The 23528-nt window shown below is 26.8% G+C and overlaps 2 protein-coding genes across 5 annotated transcripts; one reads left to right on the top strand and one right to left on the bottom strand.

Annotated features, from left to right (window-relative positions):
- The first annotated feature begins 5070 nt into the window (after nt 1-5070).
- LOC145944990 (proto-oncogene tyrosine-protein kinase ROS-like) lies at nt 5071-15181 on the top strand. The gene is made up of 9 exons (XM_083053740.1): nt 5071-5857; nt 7440-7590; nt 8164-8245; nt 8367-9032; nt 9267-10699; nt 10867-10968; nt 11125-11318; nt 12120-12590; nt 14029-15181. Exons 1-9 carry the CDS (start codon nt 5750-5752, stop codon nt 14365-14367), a joined length of 3546 nt encoding a protein of 1181 aa, XP_082909866.1. The 5' UTR covers nt 5071-5749; the 3' UTR covers nt 14368-15181.
- Nucleotides 15182-17072: 1891 nt separating this feature from the next.
- On the bottom strand, nt 17073-23528 carry LOC145944997 (uncharacterized). Of its 4 annotated transcripts, none has more exons than XM_083053751.1 (7): nt 23332-23528; nt 20772-23268; nt 20378-20602; nt 19214-19336; nt 18163-18383; nt 17858-18017; nt 17073-17749 (listed from the first exon to the last, which is right to left on the bottom strand). In XM_083053751.1, exons 2-7 carry the CDS (start codon nt 20968-20970, stop codon nt 17583-17585), a joined length of 1095 nt encoding a protein of 364 aa, XP_082909877.1. In that variant the 5' UTR covers nt 20971-23268; nt 23332-23528; the 3' UTR covers nt 17073-17582. The 4 variants fall into 4 exon arrangements, with proteins under 4 accessions (XP_082909877.1, XP_082909878.1, XP_082909879.1 ...); XM_083053752.1 differs by having other exon boundaries at nt 20772-20991; XM_083053753.1 differs by having other exon boundaries at nt 20772-20986.

The following is a 23528-nucleotide window of genomic DNA, read 5'->3' as shown; positions in this document are numbered from 1 at the left end:
GTTTCACCATTTGACATTAAAATATGAGAAGAGATCAAGTTTTATCTATCAAGAAGTATCAGTTCAAATAGGTGGTTATTTTCGATACTTTTAGAAATGACATATGAAGATAGATAAAATTACTATAAAATTTTTTGTTTTTTTAATATCCATTCTCGATATTCTATAATTTTTATTTTAAATTTATAATACACAACTAGAAACATGTAGATGAATTAATGTATAGTGTATTAAATACTTAATAAACTTTCTTACCGATAAATTCTTACCGATTTCATTTTTTACAGTCACGTTATCAGAATAATCTTGGACACAGATTCGTTGTTTGGTGACATTTAGTAATCCTTGATCTAGAAGTTGATTTAAAATGTTCTATTGATATACATTGTATAGCTTGTAAGTGTGATCTATCTCGTTGGATCGCTTGAAAATATTTCAAAATAAATATTACATGTAATGGTTTGCATTATCTTTAATGAAAAATGAGATGTTAATTTTTAAAGTCAATAATTCGCTTACAATACCTTATAATTATATAATATATGTATAATGTTCTATATTACTATTAACACATTTGCATTAGAAAAATTTCAAACTTTAGCATATATTTCGTTTACTAACACTGAAAAATAATAAAATAATTCAACTTCTTTTTTTATAAATGCGTTTATTATCACTCACAGTTTTAACAATATTTATATTTCAACAATAAATGTTTTTATTATCATTTTCTTCCTCGTCATAGAAATTTTATAACTTTCTGTGTGCGTGCGCGCACGTGTGTGTGTGTGTGTGTGAGTGTGTGTGTAATATCTTGTTAAATTTCTTTTTCTATTGTTATATTTTTAACGCAAACAAATTTTGAAGAGCACGATATCATAAACTTTGTATCCCGTGAGAGAAAATATGTACCTAATATGTGTGTATATTAAAGTATACATATACATTAAGTGATAAATAGTATATAAATTCGCACATATAGCGAGTGATAGCTGTTGCGCATATTTATTGATTTATTGATTCAGATTGATTGAGCCAATTCGAAGATTCATTGTATTAATCTTTTACTTCGATACTTAGTAATTGTTTTGTTACAATTTATTTTAACTCTAAAATTTTGATTTTTTAATATTGTATTAAATAAAAAATAATTTGCCTTTTTCACTGTAAGATTTATACAAAAATTTATAAATATAAATAGATATTTACAGAGAAATAAAAATGTATAAAAAACTACAGAATATTCATGAACAAATAAATCAAAGTGTCATATATATATGTATGTGTTTATCAATGTAACATTGAGTAAACGGACTCATTAATGTTACAATTTTTTATTCTTATATATAACAATTTTGAACATGACAAAAAATAAATACATATTAGGTTTAAATTTTAATATCGCGTTTTAACTACGTTTAATCGGATAGATTTATTATCTTAAAAAATTAGAAACAATTTAAACATGTGTAAATTCGTGTATTTGCGCAAAATACAAAAAATTTAAAAAGAAATGAAAAAATCAATTTTAAGCTATAAACAATGACAGATTTCTTTATATTTTGACATGAGAAATAACTGTAATAAATTTGAAAAAATTGCATCTAATGTTCTCCGAGGTTTACTTGTGAGAAGCGATATAGATGACGTCAAATTGCATGCAATAAATATTATCTAGTCAACACAGTTAATTAATTATTTGTACATGTGCATATGAAGAAGAAACGAGTTTTTGCACATCTATTTGAGAATAGATGTCTGTATTATACGTGAATTGCACATTGTTATTTCATAGTATTATTTAAAAAAAAGAACGTAATAAACTATAATATATTTATTAGAAGTTTTATAACTTGATCATGTGCATCGTGATCTGTTACAAAAGGAAATATCACTACAAAAAATGGCCGTGTTCGATGTGTGTTCAACGTGTGTAGAAATAACACATAACACACTTTTCTCACGTGTACTGAACGGCTGCTGTGTTGATACTACACACTTTGAATAGAATAATACGTGTACAATACACGTAAATGTGTAGTTTTAATATGGTTAGGTGTTATACACACTTCTCGATTACAACTCGTTAACAACACGTTAATTCAAACACACTTAAAGCGTGTTGATATAATACAGAAAGTACTATGTTACACATATCGTATGGTACAACACACGTTGATAGTAACGCACGAGCGAAACTAACACGGAAAAAAGAAACACATTTATAAGTGTGTAAAAAAATTAATTGAAAAAAAATACAAAGAACTAAAGAAAATATATAATGACTAACTCTGTAATGGGTGACTAACCATGTAATAAAAATGTATAATATATAAGCTAACTAATATATAGACCTATCTATATAACATGCTACCTAACTAAAATATATATATGTAAACACAACTCTATACAAATATATGTATAACAAAATATTATAATTTATAAAATCATTAATAATTGATCAGATCAGTATTAAAAGTTTGTATTTTGTGTTTAAATTCGTATAAAAGAAATAAAAATTTAATATAAACATATAAATAAATTAATCCTACGGAAAATCCATACGAAAAATGAATCAAAAAAATTAGAAATCCCGCTGTAAAACAATTTTAGGGGTGTTCGACGGCCGTAGAAGTAACGTGCAAAATGTTGCATCATGTACATCGTATACACATAATGCAACGAATACGCGTAAAACGTGTAAAAACAACACGCATAGATGCATACATTCAACACACGTGTGTTCTTATTTTACACACGATGAAACGTGTAAAAAGTGTCTACAGAATAACACGCTTAAAATGTGTAAAAGTAACACACTTGTTTTTGCAGTGATGTAAGAGTGAAAGATAATAACTTGCGATTCGTAGATTAGCTTTAAACAATTTACCGAATATATATAAAGATTTATATAAAGATATATATAAAGATTTAATTTATTTGATATTAATGTTTTAATCTTTGTCTTATTAATTCAGAGTATACATGGCGCGAAAATCACGAGCGCTTTTTAATTATGTAAGGGCTAGTCAATGCTTTATTAGAAAATGATTATGTGTTACCTCAGAGAAGATTCAAACGACTCTTTGAAAAACGATTCCAATTTATTTTATTATAGCGTGACACATGTACGTATAATATATAACTAAAAGTACTATAATATTAATAAGCTGTCACGTACTTCTCGAAGGATCCAAGGTATATTGCAGCTCCGCTGTGTTCGGATCTAAACTTTAGTCAAGTATAAGATATTGTTATTAAAGAAAATTAAATGTTTATACAAATGTTAATTTACATGTATAATTGTAAAACTGTACAAAAAAGACGTTAAAAAAATTTACTTAAATAAAAACTGCATAAGCAAAAACCTTGATACAAAAAAAAAATGTATGTATAAAGTTTGTTAATATTACATTTAAAATTGCCACATTTATAAATAGATGTTATGTAGTATAAAATTATGCTTTTATAATTATAAATGTGGCCGTATACGTATATTAAAACGTAGCCCAAATATGTTTTTGAAACTTTTATATTTAAAAATAAAGATTTTTAAAATCAAACAATCAATAATAGGCCAACTTGCGAGCCGAATAATCAAGATGTTAACAGATTCTTTATTAAGGAATAAATTAAGTTTATTAAAAAAACATGTAAACGTTTCGACAGTACAACTGTCTTTTTCAATACAAACTAAAATTAAAACGATGATATTTGTAATGTAGATGATAGCGACGCATTATAAGGCCAGCGTGAAATAAAATTAATAATATCAAAATTAAGATAAGGCTCGTGTATAATTAAAATCAAACAATCAATAATAGGCCAACTTGCGAGCCGAATAATCAAGATATTAACAGATTCTTTATTAAGGAATAAATTAAGTTTATTAAAAAAACATGTAAACGTTTCGACAGTACAACTGTCTTTTTCAATACAAACTAAAATTAGATTTTTAATATTAATGAGTCTTCATTTTCTATAAAATTGTTAAATTAGCATCAATACTTTTAGTAAAGCACATAATATTTTTAATGTTTCTAACATAATAATTTTCTTCTGTGGTATTCGATCGATTTTTATGAGACTCTCGACTATGAGTGATCGATAAAAACGATAGAATAAAAAAACAAATAATATAATATTTATAATTATTATTAATTAATTATATTATTTATAAATTATATAATTATAAAATATTAAATTATAATTATAAAGTATTTTAATAAACTTGCTTTCTTGGAGTGTAAAAATTCCTAGATTTATTATGGATAATATAGATATTATTTTTATGCTTTTGATGTAGTAAACTTATTTACTACATCAATTATTTACTACATCATTATTGATGTAGTAAACTTATTCTTAATAGTATATGTTTTCATAAATTAATTATCTTGCAATCATATTTAGAGATTGAAGCTACTATAGATCGACATAAATAGAATACCTACAAGCAAACACAACTTGCCAATTATTTATTGCATTAATTATACTTTGGGACAATATTTGTCAGCATTTTTAATTTAAACATTTGACCATTAATTATAAGAGCATTTTATCATTTGCATGTATTTAAAAAAATCACTTAATGAATTACTGTTTCGTTTAAAGAATGGTCTATGATATATGTGAGGCTGTATATAATTTTAAATAAGGTATACATTATGCACTTCTTTTACTTTTTTCACGAAGATTGTAAATATAAACATTTTTTAATTTTAAATGTAAAGCAGTGCAATTAAAAAATTAAAACTCTCTGTGAACAGTTTCCACGAATAATTATATTATATTTTCTCTGATTAATATTTATCACAATATAAAATAATAATATCTATTACATTAAAATATAAAATATGTTTGATTAATTATACTAAAAGTAAAGTAAAATTAATCAAGCATATTTTTCATATTCTTTCCATACCATATTGTCTCACGATTACCATGATTTTCAAAGTAAATTATAAGAAAAAATTCTCTGTGTTGGAATAAGTAACTGTTGGAGTAACACTGATTGTAAGTATCGTCGATCAAGCAGTGAGAAATGAATCATAAACAAAGCGCAGCAAATAAAGCATGATCAGATCAGTCTAGTCTGCGAAGTCAGTTACGATTGTGATTGCCACGAGAAAAGACAACGTTGCGCGTCAATTGATTCAAATACTGTCATATAAACGTCACACAACAATATGCACATATAGTGGATCCTAAAAGCATGCGTAGTATATAATATGCATACAAATGTAATCATAATTTTGTATATTTTAGTGAAACAAAAAATATGACAAATATCAACGTGGATAATATTATATGCTTAAATAGCGGTGAAAGTGACAGAAAATTTATAATTCTATAATTTTCGGATTGCTTATAAATTGTTCGATTATATTTTTATTGATTATCTTTTTACGAAATATTAAAAGAAATTACAACAAAGATATATTATTATTTTCGATAGAATCAAGTAAATACGTGTCGTTTCGTATTTATTTTTGTTATTGGTTCCCATTGAAAAATTATAAAAATTACTATTTACTAGAATATTGTGATTAATCATAAAAAGATATATTAAAATGTAATATTGGAAGACAATAACGCGATTCGCAAACTAGATTCTAAAGAATTCCATCAAGCACATAATAAAGTATCGATTCGATTAGATCAAATCTGAATCATCCATAGAATAAAAAAAATACAATACTGGTGATTAAAAATTGAGCGCCAACATTCACCAAAGGAAGATATTATTATGTTTAAGATGAGATTATGCGTTTTATTGAAAAGTTTAATGCTGGTGAAAGCAGCTATCGCAATTTTGACAAAGAATAATACCGTTCCGGACAACCTTTTCACGCAGGTAAGAGATTTTTTTCGCTTCATTAAAAAACAATTAAATGTTATTACAAGTAATAGTGCAGTTTATTTGAGTAACTAAAACGTGTAATATGATAATATTACATACTGTATAATAAAATAAAACTATACATAAAACTAAAATGTATGATGCAATGAGGAAGGATGTATAAAGCTTGAAAATTTTATTTTGTTTTTAAATGGATGTATAATATAGTCCAAAATTAAACTTAATTAAGACGAAATATTAAAATTTGACTGTATTATGTTTGTGTTTCTATTGCTATTTCTAAGAATAATAATTATTAATATTTATGAGATTTTCTGTTAATTTTTCATTATTTTGATACATACATACATACATACATACATACATACATACATACATACATATATATATATATATATATATATATATATATATATATATGACACTTGAATTGAGTTTTATGTGATTTTTCATCAATTTGCAAAAAGATCTTATTTACTTTATTAAATATTTATAATTATTTAATAATATAATAAGACTTGTAAATAAATTTTTAGTAAACTAAATTAATTCAAAGAGTCAGCGTCATTTTGATGTGTCAAGGATAGTTGCATTTGTGCTATATACATATAAAGGAATGTTGACTAAATTGGTATAATAAAATTCAAATTGTATCAATTAACTTTATAGGGCCAATAGTTAAATAAACAATATACGTAACAGCAATCTATTCCAATTTAACTAATAAAAATTTATAGATGTATATATATAATATTGATAGTATATCCATTTATATAGCCATATGAATATAGATATCCATTTAAATAGTTATATGTAGAATATGCACATATTCTTATATATCGTGGTAATGTCAATCGAAAAATTATGGTATCCTGTTTTCCAGAATTTGTTTGGGTTAAAAGATATAATCATAATCAAAAAGAATTTCGACAAGATTTTAAGTACAAAAATTTAAATAATTTCTATAATCACACACAACACATATAAAAGAGAATACTTTAAACATTTGGATTCTTGAAATACAAACATTATTATTGAAATTTTAATTAAAACATACGGATTATTACAAAGTAAATTCGCTTATTTTGAAATGTTAACTAACAATCGCAAAAAAACTAAATCATGAACTATAACTATCAGCAAAATCGCTTCAAGAATCGAAGAGAGTAACATTTTAATATAACATTTATTAAAAAAGAAACAATTATGAATTCTTATTAAATAATCCTTATTCTGCCTATTCTGCGTTAGTTTCTTTTTAATATAAGAATCATGTTTGATATTTCGCAAGAAAATATAATGAAAAATAATAAGAATAAATATTATAGAAATAAAATTACATAATATTTAACACATTATAAATTAGGAATGGAATTATAAAATATCAAGCTAAAATTATTACAAAACAGGAAATTTTATACTTATTTTATTTATTTTGACATACGATGTTATTTTTTATGGTAATCTTATTTATATATATTTTTAGATATACTATTTTATTTAACATTAATGATACCGTAGAATTTCTGGCCTAGCTGTCTAACTTATTTTTTTTTATATGTTATATTTTATTCAGGATATTCCAGTGCCCGAAAACAACAATCATCTCATTTTAGAAAATCTCCAGCCGGATCAGAATTATTCTGAAAGCGTAACTATAAGAAGTGAAGTCCATGAAGTAGATGAAGTTACATTTGCAAATATGTCCATGAACCCAGAATCTATTGGTAAGATGCAATGAATATATAAAACGTTTATAAAAAATTTACAAAAAATTTACAAGTTGTAAGCACAATGTAAATTCAAGAGAGAGTAAAAATTATAAAAAATATATATTAAACCATTTTCTAATAACAAGGATAATATAAAATTCATTCTGTCGAAAAGAGAGAAAAAATGTATAAACTGTATGTAAAATAAAGCAGAATTTAGATAACACCATCAATTTCATTATTTTTTTGTTTGTTTTAAATCTGTCGCAAATAATATACTACTGACTTGTGAAGAAATAGGAAATTTTAGAAAAGGGTTTGGCACTTTATTGGAAGGTTTTTCGATTATAACTTAGCAATTACTTTTCTAACATAAGTCTTGAAACACATACACACACACACATACACAGAGGTTTTATGTTATTTCATTATTTTAAAAACTTGCGATGTTAATTTTGTAATATATCGTATGTTTATTTTTCTCTTTTTTCTTTATTTTCATTGCACGTTATATTATTATTTTTTTTTTTAAATTTACCGAGATAATCAACTTAAACATATTAATATGTACTATATTAAAATCTCTAGGAATAATTCCGAGCGAGCCAAGAGCATTCGTAGAGTTCAATGGATTTCTAAATGAAAAATTCAACATTTCTGTGACATTCAGGTGAAGAATCAAAGTTTTTAGTCTATATCCTTTTTTTCTCTAAAATTTAACATAGACATATAAAAATATTGATTCTGTTAAAAATTTATTAAATATGAAAAGGCTAAATTTTATCTTACAGGTGGAATCAACCTAAACATGAAAACAAAGTGATACAAGGATATTCAGTGCAATGTTGGTTCATCGAGAACCTAAAAACGATTCAAATCTTTGACGACAAAACTATTTTAACTACAATGGAATGCACAGAACATAATCTAAAACCTAATACAACGTACTATTATCGAGTACGAGCGCATACTAAAGCTGGTGCTGGTCCTTATACGGATTTAATGAACGTATCAACGACGCACGAAAATCCGATACCTCAATTATTGATTACAATGAATAATACCATTGCAATATGGGATCTGGATTTAAGAACCTACGTCAATCTCTTTACCTTTAATAGCAAATTTAATGTAATAGAAGTGGTTTATTCTGTAGCAGAACATAAAATTTATTGGCTCGTGGATAACATTGAGTTTTGGTATATAAAAGATTTAATGATAGGGGATATGAGTACAAATAATATTACAAAAATTACTAGTTTAAAAGAAAATTCCAACAATCTCTGCATCGATTGGATAGGAAGAAATCTATATTGGATGGAACATGACATCTCATTGTCAGCGACATCCATTATAAAGCTGGACTTAACAATGTGGCAAAATGGCATAGTCAAATATGATAAGATTTTGAGCAGAGAGAATAGTCCTTCTTATTTAACTATACAGCCATCTATAGGGTACGCTAACTTTTATTCACTAAAAAAATTAACACTAATGTGTCTTTCAGTTAAGAATTTATAGTATTTTCTAATTTTGCAGTAATATACTATGATTTTGTAATAAAGATATAAAGAATCATAAAATCATTAATTATCATAAAATTGTAATAACTTAAGCTTATTATTTTATTAACTTCACGTTTAAAATTATGTTTTATAATACACATATATAATAATATATATATTTTCCAGATTTCTATACTGGATCGAAACAGATGCAAATTCATATTTACAGTATGTATTAATGAAATCGGATCTTGACGGAAGAAATGTGCAATCTTTTTTAATAACCGATATGACCTGTAGTCCATACAAAACATCATTTTTTAAATTTTTTTATCAAATAAAGCTTGACATCACAAATACAGAGGAGCCAATAATATACTGGCTAGATAAACACGAATTAATTGTGGCGAACATTAAAATAAATAAATGTAATTCAATTTCAATCGCTGAAATTGGCACGGAGTTTATGCAATATTTTATAATTGATGAAACAAACATTTATTTAAGTGGACGTTATGGATATACATCAGATTTTTATCTTTATATTTTTAAAAAGAAGTATGCACTTGTCGACAGTGAAAAAAACGCATCTAAACACGTGCAAATAATAAACAGCACGGATTACTTTAATCCCCTAATATCGTTTGGTAAATCATCCTCCTTACAACCATATCCTCGGACGGAATGCCTTACGCCTGATGAAAAGAATTATAATATTACAATAGTAAAAATAACAGCGCACAGTATTGTTTTGAACTTTACAAAACCAAATCGCAAGCACAAATGTAAAAACAACATACCTACTATTAAATATATCATCTACGTAAGCTGTTTGAATAATAATCTTCATAACAAGTTGGATGAATTCTATATACAGACATACGAGCAATATTATGATATTCAGAATTTAACACCGTTTACAAAATACAAGCTGAAGCTAGCTGTGAGCAATTTTTACTCTGATCAATTATCGATGGACCTGCAATTCCGATCGGAAGTCATACTAAGAACTAACGAAAGCAAACTCAATGCACCAGAAAATGTGAACGTTCAGGTTCTGACGCCGACTATAGCGGCAGTTTATTGGATTCCATCCACGAAACTGAATTGTGCGACAGTAACTTATAGAATATATTGGGAATCAAATAACTTGGTGAACGTCACGCAACCGATAGAAGAACCATTTATTAATAATAAAGTAGACAACAAACTTTTTACAATAATCCAACCGTTGCTGCCAGAACAGAAATACTTTGTATATGTACGTGTGTATCCAGCTAACTACAGCAATTTACATAATGACAGTTTGAGCAAAACTGTGTACACGTACTCGGAACCGAACAATATAACTTTGAGCGGAGTTAACAAAAACAATATGAATATTTCGTGGATTCCTAGCGTTAATCTGACGATCCATTACGTACTGGAATACAAAAATAATGTGATGCAAAAGTGGCAAATCGCAGATAGTTTTGAGACGAATAATGATGAGACAGTAATGTATTATATAGAAAACTTGCTACCGGCAACTTTATACAAGTTTCGTTTGATACTGACATATCCTGAGTACGAGAACTTTACATGGCCATCTGATGAAAGATTTATTTTTCAAACACTTGGTAAGCAAATATGATAATATGTAGATATTTTAATATGATCTGTTTATTTTACATACATATAAATGAATTACATAATTTTAAGAATGAAATATTTTTAATGATAAAATTATATGTAGAAATATTCAAATTAGACAAAAAAATTAAAACTATATTTGTATGTAACAAAGGTGATGATTTGATAATTCGAGCTACGCAATATAATCTAACATTGATGTTAAGCCTTGCTGTTACCGTTATTGTAATCTGCATCTGCTACTTTATTTATTGTTGTAAGTATATTTGATACACATTTTTTAAATTACAAATTATGATTAATGTAATAAGTGTAGAGATTTTTCAAAAAACATTAACTTATTTGTTATAAGAGCAAAATTTAAAATTTGCACTGCATAATGTTATTTAAATATATTACAACTTTATAACAGTATACCGACAACGCAAAGAAGATAACGAGCAAGTTTTGACTAGGATTCTACATGAGGTACTTATCGGAAACTTTCAGCATAATGCGCTATACAGGCCTGCGTTGCAATATAATCCAAATAAATTTATGCTGACTAAAATCAAACGTGAGCAAATCACACTAACGAAACTCCTTGGCAGCGGCGCATTCGGAATGGTAAATTTTTCGTAACGTCATATTTTAAGTCATTAATGTTTAAATGTAGAAATGAGAAATACACATTTCTTAGTAAATGTTACACCGAAAAAATTGTTTTCTTGAAATGCATTAATAAGTCCTCTTAATAGATAAGAATATTTCCATTTTTTAAATTGAGAATATATTTTCAATTTCTTTTGCAACTTCAGCGCCGCAATAAATAAATATAATAAATTAATAATAAATTTAAAATAAAAATTAATAAAATAAAATTATTTGAATTTATAATAAATTTATAAGTTTACAATTAATATTAAAAATAATAACATAATAAGCAAAATGTGTATTTAACTATGTCAAATACAAAAAAAATATTCAATTATATGTGTAACATTTAAATATACATGTTATAAGTAACAAATGTCCATTTGTAAGACTGTTTTTTGTTATATCGATTAATAATTTTAATAATACACGGATAACAATACATCTCATCAAGTATATATTCTTGCATGTTAAGAATATCTCTTTAGAGGATTTTTCTTCTAAATTAAGAGGATCCTTTTGGCGTTTATTTTGGTAGAAAATATTATAAATATAAGTGGCATGTACTTAAGATGAGAATACAATTTTTTCGGATATATAAATCAACATTTTAAAAGAGATAGTAATACATTAATTTTTAAGACATACGTATGCACTTCATTTTTTCCGTTGAATTATTTAAAATAAAACGAAATATATATGTATAATGTTATAAGAAATTAAATTATCTTTTCTTGTTTAATAAAAGTTACTTTAATTTTCAATATTTCGCAGGTGTACCAAGGGAATGTCAAGGATTTAGAAGAACCGGGATCAGAGACATTCGTTGCCATAAAAATGTTAGAAAGGTGTGCTTCCGTCGAAGAAAAAAAGAAATTCTTGCAAGAAGCTAAGCTTATGAGTCACTTTAGACACGAACATGTGTTAAGATTACTAGCTGTCTGCTTAGACGACGATTCTCCATTACTCGTGTTGGAATTAATGGAAACTGATCTGCAAAAATATTTGAGAGAGTGTCGAATATTACAACCTTCTGATTTACACGCTTTGCGTCTTCATGATTTGCTCGCTATGTGCGAAGATGTTGCGCGCGGCTGTTGCTATTTAGAAGAGCTGCGCTTTGTGCATAGAGATCTCGCGTGCCGAAATTGCTTAGTGTCTGCGAGAGATCGCGAGAATCGTATCGTCAAAATCGGTGATTTTGGACTTGCTAGAGATATTTGCAGGGATGACTATTATCGCAAGGTAGATATAATTAATTAAAAAAGATGAAACTTTTTGAAAGTGTTTTTCTATTGTAGCGTCTTTATATGATTATATTATATCTTTAAGTCAAATACATTGCATAAAATGGGCGTGTTCGATGTGTGTTCAACGTGTGTAGAAATAAGACATAACACACTTTGCTCACGTGTACTGAACGGCTGCTGTGTTGATACTACACATTTTGAATTGAATATTCGTTTTACAATACACGTAAATGTGTAGTTTTAATATGGTTAGGTGTTATACACACTTCTCGATTACAACTCGTTAACAACACGTTAATTCAAACACACTTAAAGCGTTGATATAATACAGAAAGTACTATGTTACACATATTGTACGGTACAACACACGTTGATAATAACGCACGAGCGAAACTAACACGGAAAAAAGAAACACATTTATAAGTGTGTAAAAAAAATTAATTGAAAATAAATACAAAGAACTAAAGAAAATATATAATGACTAACTCTGTAATGGGTGACTATTATAACTATGTAATAAAAATGTATAATATATAAGCTAACTAATATATAGACCTATCTATATAACATGCTACCTAACTAAAATATATATATGTAAACACAACTCTATACAAATATATGTATAACAAAATATTATAATTTATAAAATCATTAATAATTGATCAGATCAGTATTAAAAGTTTGTATTTTGTGTTTAAATTCGTATAAAAGGAATAAAAATTTAATATAAACATATAAATAAATTAATCCTACGGTTGCCGAAACCGTCATGGGTTTGCTGGCTACATATTATATTTGGGACACAGCGTATCCATTGGCGTACGTTAATGTAATGGGTTTTATTGACCATAAGATACTTGGAACCGACATTAAAATCACACGATCCACAAATTCATACGAAAAATGAATCAAAAAAATTAGAAATCCCGCTGTAAAACAATTTTAGGGGTGTTCGACGGCTGTAGAAGTAACGCGCAAAATGTTGCATTATGTGTATATATATATATATATATATATATATATATATATATATATAAGAACTCCCCCAGATAACACCCCTACAATTTTGGCGGCAATTATCCAACACGAACACGCGTAAAACGTGTAAAAACAACACGCATAGATGCATACATACAACACACGTGTGTTCTTATTTTACACACGATGAAACGTGTAAAAAGTGTCTGCAGAATAACACGCTTAAAATGTGTAAAAGTAACACACTTGTTTTTGCAGTGTAGAATTTAAGAAAAATGAAGACCATGTATATATTTTTATATATATTTCTCCAATATATATGTATATAATGTATAATGCAAAATATTAGTGAACAAAATGTATAATGCAAAATATTAGTTTTTTGCTTAAGAATACTTACTGCAAAAATGGATAATTAGAATAGGAGATTTATCTTTGTTAAAATTTTATTTTAGGAAGGAGAAGGTCTGCTTCCTGTTCGCTGGATGGCACCGGAATCCCTAGCGAACGGAATATTTACTTCTCAGAGCGATGTTTGGTCATTCGGAGTACTAATGTGGGAGATTACATCATTGGGTGAGCAACCTTACTCTACAAAATCTAATCTCGAAGTGATGAATTACGTACGCGAGGGAGGCAGGTTGCAGATGTCTCTCGACTGTCCATCCTTGTTATATCTATTGATGCAGCGTTGCTGGGGTGTAGCAAATGCCAGACCAAATTTTAAAATTTGTCTTAACAATATTATAGATCTAAGAAGCGACATAAAAGACGCAAAATTGCATCCAATATGAATATTATTTAGCCGGCACAATTAATTAATTATTTGAACATGTGTATATTAAAGAAAAACGAATTTTTGCACATTTATTTGAAATATTTGAAAATAAGTCTGTACTAGACATCTCTATGTATGTTTGTAAGTAAATTGGTCATTGTCATTTTATAATCTTATTTTTCAAAGAAACGTAATAAACTATATGTTTACTAGAAGTTTTATAACTTGATCGAATGCAGATGCATCGTGAACTATTACAAAGGGAAATCTTAATATGTAAGAGTGAAAGAGATAGTATTTTGCGATTCGTTGATTAGCTTTAAAGAATTTATCGAATGATATACAAAAAACATCTAATATTGGATATTAAAATTTTAATTATTGCATTTATTCAGTACCATAGCGCGAAAATTACAAGTGCTCTTTAATTATGTAAAGGCTAGTCAATGTTTTATGAGAAAGTGGGAGAATTGTTGCCTTGCTTCGTAAATTCGCCAGTGACCTACAATAGGTGTTATCTCAGAGAGGATATAAATGACTCTTTGAAAAATGGTTCTAATTTATTGCATTATGGCATTGCATGTTTAACTAAAAGTACTAACGAATAATCACGTACTTCTCGTAGAATTTAGGATATATTGCAGTTCTGTCCAGTTTCCAGAAAAAGTACTCTACTATATATGGTCGTAAGTTTCACTCCAGTAAAAGATTTCTTTATTATAAAAAATTAAATATTTTTACATATGTTAATTTACATGTATAACTGTAAAACTATAAACAAAAAATTTGATGTTAAAAAAATTTACTTAAATAATTTAAATTGCATAATCAAAGAGCTTGACATTATATAAGCTTGATATTAAAAGCTGAGATATAAAAAAGATGTATAAAGTTTGTTAATATTACATTTAAAATTGCCACATTTATAAATAGATGTTATGTAATATAAAATTATGCTTTTATAATTATAAATGTGGCCGTATACGTATATTAAAACGTAGTCCAAATATGTTTTTGAAACTTTTATATTTAAAAATAAAGATTTTTAATATTAATGAGTCTTCATTTTCTATAAAATTGTTAAATTAGCATCAATACTTTTAGTAAAGCACATAATATTTTTAATGTTTCTAACATAATAATTTTCTTCTATGGTATTCGATCGATTTTTACGAGACTCTCGACTATGAGTGATCGATAAAAACGATAGAATAAAAAAACAAATAATATAATATTTATAATTATTATTAATTAATTATATTATTTATAAATTATATAATTATAAAATATTAAATTATAATTATAAAGTATTTTAATAAACACCCACAAAACAATTTGATATACAATGTATATACATTTCATATACATTTATTTATATTGTATATACATAATATATACACATGTATTACAGCGTACATCCAATGTATATGAAATGTAAATGCAATAGTACCCCCAGCGCATGTACATGGAATGTCATAAAAATATACATATGTACATGAAAAAACACATTCTATGTATATACTTCATGCATGTACATTTAATTTTTATGCACGTACATAGGATATACATAATACGTGCATAGCATGTACATAATATGTACATAAGATATACATAATACATGCATAGGATGTACATAGGATATACATAATACGTACATAGCATATACATAATATGTATATAAGATGTACATGGCACATGCATAGGATGTACACAGGATATACATAATATGTACATATCATGTACATAATATGTATATAAGATGTACATGACACATGTACAGAATGTACATAGGCTGTACATAATACGTGCATAGCATATGTACATAATATGTACATAAGATGTACATGGCACATGCATAAGATGAAAATAATACGTGCATATCATGTATATAGAATGTATACATAATATATACATAGAATGTGCGTAAGACATGCATAGGATGTATATACATATTATGTACATGCCACGCACGTATTATATGTGCATGTAGCACATACGTAACATATCCAAAATGTTCCATTTTAAATGATTTACTTGAATATTTCTTAGGGACAGCATTTTAGGGGAAAATATTTCAAAAGTTGTAGAGTTTAGAAGGAAATACTTAATGGTGACTTAAATTTTGAATTACGTTCATTTACCAAGATCATATATATAGAGATCAATTTCTTTTTAGGAAACTCCTACAATTTTTTTATATAAATCGATTCTTTGTTACATTTTATGTAAGAAATTATTAAAAAATTGACCAAATGTCAAACTATAAAACATAAAATATCTTATAAATACGCTTGTAATTTTTTACACAGAATATAACAAAGAATCGATTAATATAAAATATAATTGACAGTTTCTTTTAAAAACAAAATTGACCTGTAAATGACTTTAGTAAATGACCGTAATTAAAAATTTAGATCACTATTAAGCACTTCCCTCTAAACTCTATAACTTTTGTCTGAAATATTTTCCCCTAAAATACTCCCTAAGAAATATTCAAGTGGATCATTTAAAATGAAGACATTCTGGACATGTCACATACGTGCTACGCACATATTATGTACACACGCCATACGAGTATTATATACATTCTATGCATGTATTATGCACATCTTCTATACATATAATGTACACGCCATGCACGTACGTATTATATACAAACTAAATGTTTATTTCAACAAAGTTATATAAAAGATTATTGCAAGAGAATAAATAACACAAAAGTTAAACTTAGAAGTAATAAAAAAATTGTATTTATTGCACGTATATGAAATGAGCATAAGATGCATATTAGTTAGTCATAAGGTACATATGTATTTTTATAACAAAACTGTAATTTTAAAACTAAAGCGCAAGATATGGCAACTTCTATACACTTTTTTTAAATAATATTAACACATATGTATGAAAATAAAATACTTGAATAACGCAAAAGTGTAATTAAGATTACTACAATATATGAATATATTACTACAACATATGTATGTTAGAAATTATTAATAAAAAATCTAATAATACAGGAATAATATAGGAATATATTAATATTTTTTATCAGAACCGTAAATATTAGTAAATTAAAACAAAATTCATTGTGTGTAAATATAATACGTACAGTGAACGTACGCGAAGAAACAAAGAATTATTAAAAATAATAGAAACTTTTGTACTATTTTTACTCTCTATTCTATACCATAGCTGCCATCATATGAGTAGTGTGTTTTAAATATTTTAAGACTACTCTCCGTTACTGATCTGCGGGTTCTCATTAACGTCTTGAGTAGTTGCAGGTTTATTTTTGTTATTATTAAAACGATCTTTGCTCCTTACAAGCCATGCTTTTATAAAACTTATAATTTCTGCATTTGTGCAATCATTAGTATTCTTATTGAGTCGTACGGCAGCTGCAAAAGATTATCACAAATTATATTAAAGTAAAAAGTTTTGCAAAATTTTAATTGTATGATTATTATTATAATTGTATTATTATAACTTAATGGTTTTTAATTTACAGAAAATAGTAGATGCTACAGCTAAATCCTTGAAGATTTTCTTTTTCTTTGCTCCTTCCCAAGAGTAAATCATACCAACTTCGTTAGTAAATACATGATACATAATTCTCCGTACAATCTCTTTAACGTTACTACCTCCAATACGACTTAAATGTTGCGACTGCCATTATAAAAAGATTATTTAATTTCTTTAATTGAAAAATTGTAAAATAAAGACTTAAATATTGAATAATTTTTTATATTAATTTAATTGTTTAAATTGAAACATTTTTATAATCAAATATATCGTACTTAAAAATTCTTACCAATAGTTTCTTATGTTCAGAGTCTATCAACCAGTTTTCTAATAGAGCTAAAGAATTCTCATTTACCGGAAATGATCGTGTGATATCTAGAATTTCTTCATGCGAAGTTAAGTCTTGCGATTCATTTCTTTTACTTTTTAATAAAAGACTCATACTTTCAACAATATCGTCCATTTTTAAACTTAGAATGTGTAATTCTCTTAGAATTCGTTTTTGATATTCTGAAATAAAAACATCGATTATAAATTATATAGCAACACTTCCTTCAAAAATAATATAATTTATTTACGCATAGTATAGAAAAAATAACACATATTACAAAATACTCAATATACAAATATTGCAGAAAATGATTGTTTTGTGAAACTATTAATAGAACATTTTGACAGACCACTGATAAATAATTGTACATCTCCGGCCATGTCAAAATTGTGACGTCAGAGGCGAGAAAACAAAAATTCTTAGATGCCATTTTTAAATGAAAAGATATATTTTGATAAAACAACATTTCACACCTGACTTTAGCATACTCTTAAGATACCTCGAAAATTATCTTTTTCCCTTTATAATCAGTCAACAGCTGTAAAAAATAGCTATATAAAGTCCTAGTCCGTTCAGTCTTGCACATGCACAGCTATTCCATATTACAAAGTCTGATATTACGATCATTTTACAGTTGTTGATTGGCTATCAAGAGAAAAGCATAGTTTTCGAGGTATTTTAAAAGTACGTTAAAGCCATCTGAAGTGGTATTGTATCAAAATATTTATTTATCCAAAAATGACATCTATGAATTCTCAACGTGACACTTCTTGCTTCTGACGTTACGATTCAACATGGTCACAGCGAGTACCCAAAAGCCTTAATAGGATATCGATACAACAAGATCATTTTTAAACCATATTTATCATCTTTACTTAATATTTAATATATAAAAAAAGAGAAAAACTTGTTTAAAATATGGAATATCAAATTTATCAAAAGAAAATTAGTGGTACTACAAAAAAAATTAATCTTATTTTCATTATTACATGTACAAATTTAATCTTACCATTATTCTGTTGAAGAGTCGAAGTAGGCTGCTGTGATACTGCAGATAGATTTTCAGACTTATTAGACGTAGTAACAGAGGTAGAAGCTTTCAACTGATCATTTTTGTCAGTGACATTAATCCCTTCAAAAAATAATGATTGAACGTTACTCTTTTTACATATCATTGGATATTTCTTTGAGACTTTTTAACTTTTGAGACAGAAAAACAAAGTATACTAATAAAATGTATGAAAAAATATTGTATATTTTTAAAGAAATCATCTTTGTACATCTTTATTTCATTATTTCTGATGAATAGATTAAATATTTTTTTTCTGTACTATATGCACAAACAGAATATTAAAAAGCATTGATATAAAAAATAATTACAAATATAAAAATAGAACAAAAGCCACAGCAAAGTGTTCGCGCAAAATGTTACTTCATTACTTGGTTAAACGCGTTTCTGTTTGATAGTAGACCTTCTTCAGCAACATACTAATTATAACAAAATTCTGCCGTAATTATATAAATAATATCGATTGAGTCTATCGTTTTGACAAAAACATTTGACTGTGTTATCAATAGGCGACAGAATGATATAGTATTAATAAAATTAATGATTAATTTGACATACATTATGGCGACAATTATGTTTATAATTACGGCGTAGAATTTATTATAATTTTTATGTTACTGAAGGTCTGATATCGGACAGAAACGTTTACCAAAAAGTTTTATATAATTTAAATAATTCACATTAAAACGTTTTTATAATCAATTTATAATCAAATATACTTTACCAATCATTACTTATGTTCAGAATCTAACAAGTCTTCTAGAGTTAAAGAATTCTCATTTACTGGAAATGTGATATCTAAAACATCTTCATGCAATGATAAGTTCTGCCACTCATTACTTTTACTTCTTAATAAAAGATTCATAGTTTTACTGATATCATCAATTTGTAGATTGTGTAATTCTTAAAGTAAGAAAGTAAGAAAGTACAATTTTGCACGAACACCTTGCTGAAGCTCTTGCCCTATTTTTGTATTTTTCATTATTTAATTTTTGAGTTTTTTTATTTTTATTATACAAAAAATTATTAATGAAATATTAAAATAGAATTCTTGTCTTACAAATATATGTATAATATTGTATGATTGTTGCTTATATTACTTACCACTTAATTGAGTTTTTTCTATTGGAGTTGGAACAGGATATATAACATTATCCGAGGATACTTCGGTTTCAGAGGATAATTCATATTCATTTTCAGATTCTTTATGATGGCTTTTTTTCGTGCTCCTTCTACGTCTATATTTCCTTTTCAATTCTTCGTTATTAGAGGAGAGATTATTTGTGTTTTTAGCTTTATTGGCTTTTTTTTGTGCTATTTTATAATTGTCTATAAAAAACAAAATTAAAAACAATAAAAAATCGATCCATACAAATTTCGTAAAATGTTAATACATTTAGTGTATTATACTAAATGTATTAACATTTTACGTATAAACATTTTAGGAGTATTTTATTATATAAAGTATTCTGTGAGAATGTGTCAAAGTGTATTTTACCATAGCTGCCTAAAAGGTTTGCTTCATAGAGTGCCCAGTCGGCTCCAGGAGATTGCTTTTTTTTTATAAAGTCTACTATAATATGTTTTGCAGTGCCTTCAGGTGGCCAATAGCATTGTGAATTTTTTTTCATGTACCATATGTCAGGTACAGCTTCAACTGTGTCCTCATCATCAAATTTTACAACGTACCAGGTCATCTTGGATATTTTATAACTAAACTAATTATTTTATATTATGTACATTCAAATATGTTTATAAATTTAGCAATCTAATATTAATTTTTGCAATTTTTTATAATTAAACATTACAACTCTAATAAATTTTAATTATTAATATCAATAATAATAGCAATGTACTTATATTTATGGTTAAAAATAATAAATTATAAAATTATAAAATTATGCATGTAATAAAGGAAATGAGATTAATTTTTTTTTGTATGGTAGTACTACTAATTTTCTTTTTATAAATTCGATATTCCACATTTCAAGTATGTTTTTATCTTTTTTTATATATTGAATATTAAGCAAAGATGATGAATATGGTTTAGAATAAAAATGTTCTTGCTTGCTATATCGATAACCTATTAAGCATACAGAATTTTTATACGAAGCAAAGTTTTTAATTTCGATAATAACGTTGGTTTTTAACTCTACGAATCTATCGGCTATTTTTAAAATATTTAAACAATAATTATCTATCTGTGCTTTTCTGTATTGCGGAGATGTACAATTATTTATCAGTGGTCCGTCAAAATGTTCCATTAATAGTTTCGCAGAAGAATCATTTTCTGTGATATTTGTACATTGAGTAATATTATATTCTTCAGTTGTACGATGAATAATTTGTTGCAGAGGTTGAGCAGATTTGCGAATCTTTTTTTTTAATTGCTGCATATAATTCTCGAAAGGAAATGCGCTGAAGTTGTCAAGTGCACCATACAGTTTTACACAATCACTTAAATGTAAAAGATTATGTATGTTATGCGATACAAAATCTGGACCATTAATTTTTATGGATTGACAAATAAAATGTTCCATCAAATTATGAGCATATATTACATAGTTTTCAAGTTTTGAATAATATTCACTTATCATTAAAGAACTTGCAAGACTTAATGTAATGAAGTGATTATAGATTTTGGATGATAATATCTCTTTCAAAACTATAGGACCAGCGTATAATAAAAAAAACCTAAATTCTGTAGCCTTATATCTTTTACACTCATTTATAAAACGCGTCTTTCTAGAAAATTCATGAGGAATATATCGTTTTAATTTTAAAAGGTTTTCACTAATTTTATTAACATCACGAGCTCGTAATTTATAAGGTGGTTTACCATGAATCCACCCATACCGTTTGTGACAAAGAAGTCTTTTCATAGCTCCTAACAAAAGACAATGCATATAGTCAATTGGTACGTTATCTATCATATTAAAGTTTGGTATATTTAACAGCAAGCTTCTACCAGTATGATGCTCTGATTGAGCAGCAGTTCTAAAAGAAGTATCGGTTCTTTTGGAAAAATTTCTAGTCTCAATAAAGCATAATACATTATGATACATTTCTCCTTCTTGATCACATTTCGTACATGAGAAATGGCCTGTGTGATGCTTAATAGATAAGGCAAATGATTTTGCGGGTGAATCGCAAATTAACATTAAAACTCGAAAATTATATTTACAAGAATTGATTGATATACCGTTAGCTGATAGATAAATACATTCATTAACAAAGTCTCTAAAATAATCATCAACAGATTTTGGCTTTTCTGTGCCATGATATAAGGCGACCAAAAACACTTGTTTCATAAGAACTTTTATTGATTTGATAGAACATAAAATAGGCCAAAACGAGCTATTAGTACTTTTGCTCAAAGGCAAACCGTCAATGTTGACAGCTAATAAAAACTCTTTATTTGCTGATATGCTGATCTTGTGATTTTTACAAAATAAGTTTAAAGTTTTCTCAATACCAAAATAATAATATGTTCCATTACCTAGAGATGTTACAGCTACATTTCTAGGTGTTTTTAAAAGTGTTCTTGGATCTTTTGGTAGATCATCACAACCAGGTATTTCCCGTATAATAGAAAGTAGATTTCTCAACGCTGACAATGTAATATTTTCCTTTATAGCCCATTTGGCTAGTTTCTCAGATAGCGGTATATCAATTCTTTCCTGTCTAACATCATGTAATAATTTTTCAGTATTATCCACGTTATGAAGTAACTCATTGCTCATTGTTGAATTGATGTTTGTGCAATTATCATTAATGTGACATGAATTCTTGTACATTATATTATCGTTAACATTATTATCAATGTTGCAATCATCATTGGTATTAATGCCATAAGAATCATAAAATAAGTTTGAATTATTATTGATTATAGCTAGAGATTGATTTATTTTATTTCTAAGTTTTTTTTTAAACTTTATCTTCTTTCTTATTTCAAGCTCGTACATAGCCATGGTCGAAACAAGGTTAGAATATAACTACAAATTGTATAAATTAATGAAATTAAGCAATTATGTGTATACTATGTATATAATACTTACTTTAGAAAAGAATAGCTGGTAAATTACTGTATACTTTGATACAACACAAAATTTTGTCGAAATAACGTATTAATATCGGAACACAATGCACAATGGAATTTGATGCACGAAGATACAGACGTGATGCCGTTCCCAGGTCTCGCACGTTGGTCTGGCGCGCATGCGCTTGACGGTCTTGCAGAGTTCCAGCGTAGCGT

Source organism: Prenolepis imparis, unplaced genomic scaffold, assembly GCF_030444845.1.
Source record: "Prenolepis imparis isolate NDT839.2.m4 unplaced genomic scaffold, iyPreImpa1.0 SCAF_14, whole genome shotgun sequence".
Taxonomy (NCBI): Eukaryota; Metazoa; Arthropoda; class Insecta; order Hymenoptera; family Formicidae; genus Prenolepis; species Prenolepis imparis.
This window is presented reverse-complemented; position numbering and strand designations above follow the sequence as displayed.